The sequence below is a fragment of the Elephantulus edwardii genome, unplaced genomic scaffold (genome assembly GCF_000299155.1).
Source record: "Elephantulus edwardii isolate Elephantulus edwardi_28Jun2011 unplaced genomic scaffold, EleEdw1.0 scaffold00307, whole genome shotgun sequence".
Classification (NCBI taxonomy): domain Eukaryota; kingdom Metazoa; phylum Chordata; class Mammalia; order Macroscelidea; family Macroscelididae; genus Elephantulus; species Elephantulus edwardii.
Window position 1 is genome coordinate 572,599 of NW_006400057.1, and position 2,226 is coordinate 574,824.

Consider the following 2,226-nt stretch of genomic DNA (forward strand, 5'->3'; position numbering starts at 1 on the left):
AAAAAAAAAAAAAAACATAAATTAAAAAAATTTATCTTCCTAATCTCAAAGAGATAAATTCAGGACAGAGAAAAAGAAAAGAAATTCCAAAACCACTTATTCGGGAAATATTTATCCCTATTAATTCCAAAATACCAAGTTGTACCAAGGACAGGGTATTAAAAAAGGTCAATAGGACTTAATAATTATTAAAAACTCAGAAAGTAAGAAAAAAAGCACTTAAACGGAATTTTATTACTGCTTAATAATTTTATTTAACTATTCATAATTATTTTAACTATTTTATTACTTCTTAATAACTATTTTAAGAATATAAGTTAAATTAAAAATCCCACAACACAAATCAGCCAAAATAAACTTAAATTATCTGGTTTTTCTATTTGGCTTTGTTTTTAAAACAGGCCAGCATATATATACTACATGGGCTTTGTATATTATACTCTACTGCTCCTAAAAAAGAGAAACTTTTCAATGATTTAAACATGGCATTTGGAAGGTATGAATTTCACTTACCACATATTTCACAGCACTTATAAACTGGTTGTGGAAGAGGAGGTGCTGTGTTTCATCTTCTGGATTTGAAGCTGTATAAAGCATTCCACAAATATTACAGGAAACGGCTCCAAATCTTTTTTGTCCTGCATCCTATTTAAAAATATGAAAAGTACCCCCACCCCAAAAAAATTATTCTTGAGCACTAGCTTCTTTTAAAGCCAAAACGTGAACATAAACCAAAAATGTGTAGCGAATAACATTTCAATACCAATTATAAAAATTAAGATTATAAACTCTGAAATCTACACTTAATTTTCTTAAGAAACATTTAATCCCTTTACTTCACAATGCACAATGATAATTCAAAAGAACTGACACACAGTGCCCGCTTTGGCAGCACATATACTAAAACTGGAATGATACAGTGAAGATTATCAGTGCCCCTGAGCAAGGATGATATATCAAGTCATGAAATGTTCTATTATTCTTCAAAAAAAAAAAGAACTGGCAAATATTTTAGCATTGTAAATTTAGTCCTGCAACCTTCCTCCTTACAATTTACTACCTCTGAAACCCCTGAAGGGTCGGCACCAACAACAGTGCACAAGAACAACAACTTCAAATAACAGAACCTTTATAAATGAAAACAAATATTGTTTCATACTTGCACAAAATATACTGCCAGTATCTAGGAGAAAGTGTTTCACAGGCACCATTTTTAATACTTAACATCTTCAGGTTATGAATACTTATCTCATAAACAGGAAAGAATACATGTAAAATGTTAGCAGAAATAAAATTTAAGAGGGTCAAATCCACTCATCCAAACCAAAACTAGCTCTCCTCTAGTCAGCACTGACTGTGGCAAACCTACACACGTCAGAGCAGAGCTGTGCGGCACAGGGCTTGTCATGTCTTTTTGGAAGTAAATCACCAGGTCTTTCTTGCAGGTGTTTGTGGTCAGACTCAAACCATCAATCTTTCAGACAGCAGCCTGGCAAATTAACCATGTGCACTACTTATGAGCACCATGCAGATCTAACTCAAACACAGAAAATGTTTTGAAAAATGTTGCCCTTTCCTCAAGATACTCTTATGACACTAGATTAAAATGTCACAAAATCTACAAATCTTCCACTGTAAGAATATGTATATCATTTTAAAATATCTTAAAAATCTATTCTCTTTTAGTAGTTATCTTTTAATTGTTTGTAGCCACTGAAAGAGAAACTAACTATTATTACCTCTAATCTAGTTTACATTTTTGGTCTGGAATACTGTTTTGTAGTTATTTTGTTCTTTATTTTACAAGAAAAATTCAGCAATATGAATCTTTCATTAAAACTAATCTGACATGAAAGAGAGAAGATCTAAAAAACTATCTCTAGTGCCTAATAATCAGTGCCAAACGGCAAAAAAAGAAATCAAATACGAACTAAAGGATTGTGTATAAAATTAAAGGTAACTTCATTTTAACATATTAAAAGTAATGACCAAACATTACCTAAAGTTAATTTCAAGCAGTGTTCACAGTAATGAGTAAGTATTTATGCTTCAATTTCCACAATAAGTGGGAAATAACAGTAGCGCCTATTTTATAATTTTCTGTAAGAATTAACTCAGTTAATGTAAATGAAGCACAACAAACAGATCTGACTTGACGGTACACTCACACAAAAATAATAAAAAATTTAAAAAATAATAATAATGCATTTTATTTAACCCAACATA

At 30.8% G+C, this 2,226-nt stretch overlaps 1 protein-coding gene across 1 annotated transcript in view; it reads right to left on the reverse strand.

Moving 5' to 3' along the window:
• The window catches only part of ESCO1 (establishment of sister chromatid cohesion N-acetyltransferase 1), a 36,229-nt gene that overhangs the window by 24,578 nt on the left and 9,425 nt on the right, over positions 1-2,226 (reverse strand). The window contains exon 5 of the mRNA XM_006901060.1: positions 514-645. Within this exon, the coding sequence (XP_006901122.1) occupies positions 514-645 (132 nt within the window). The remainder of the gene's footprint in view (positions 1-513; positions 646-2,226) is intronic.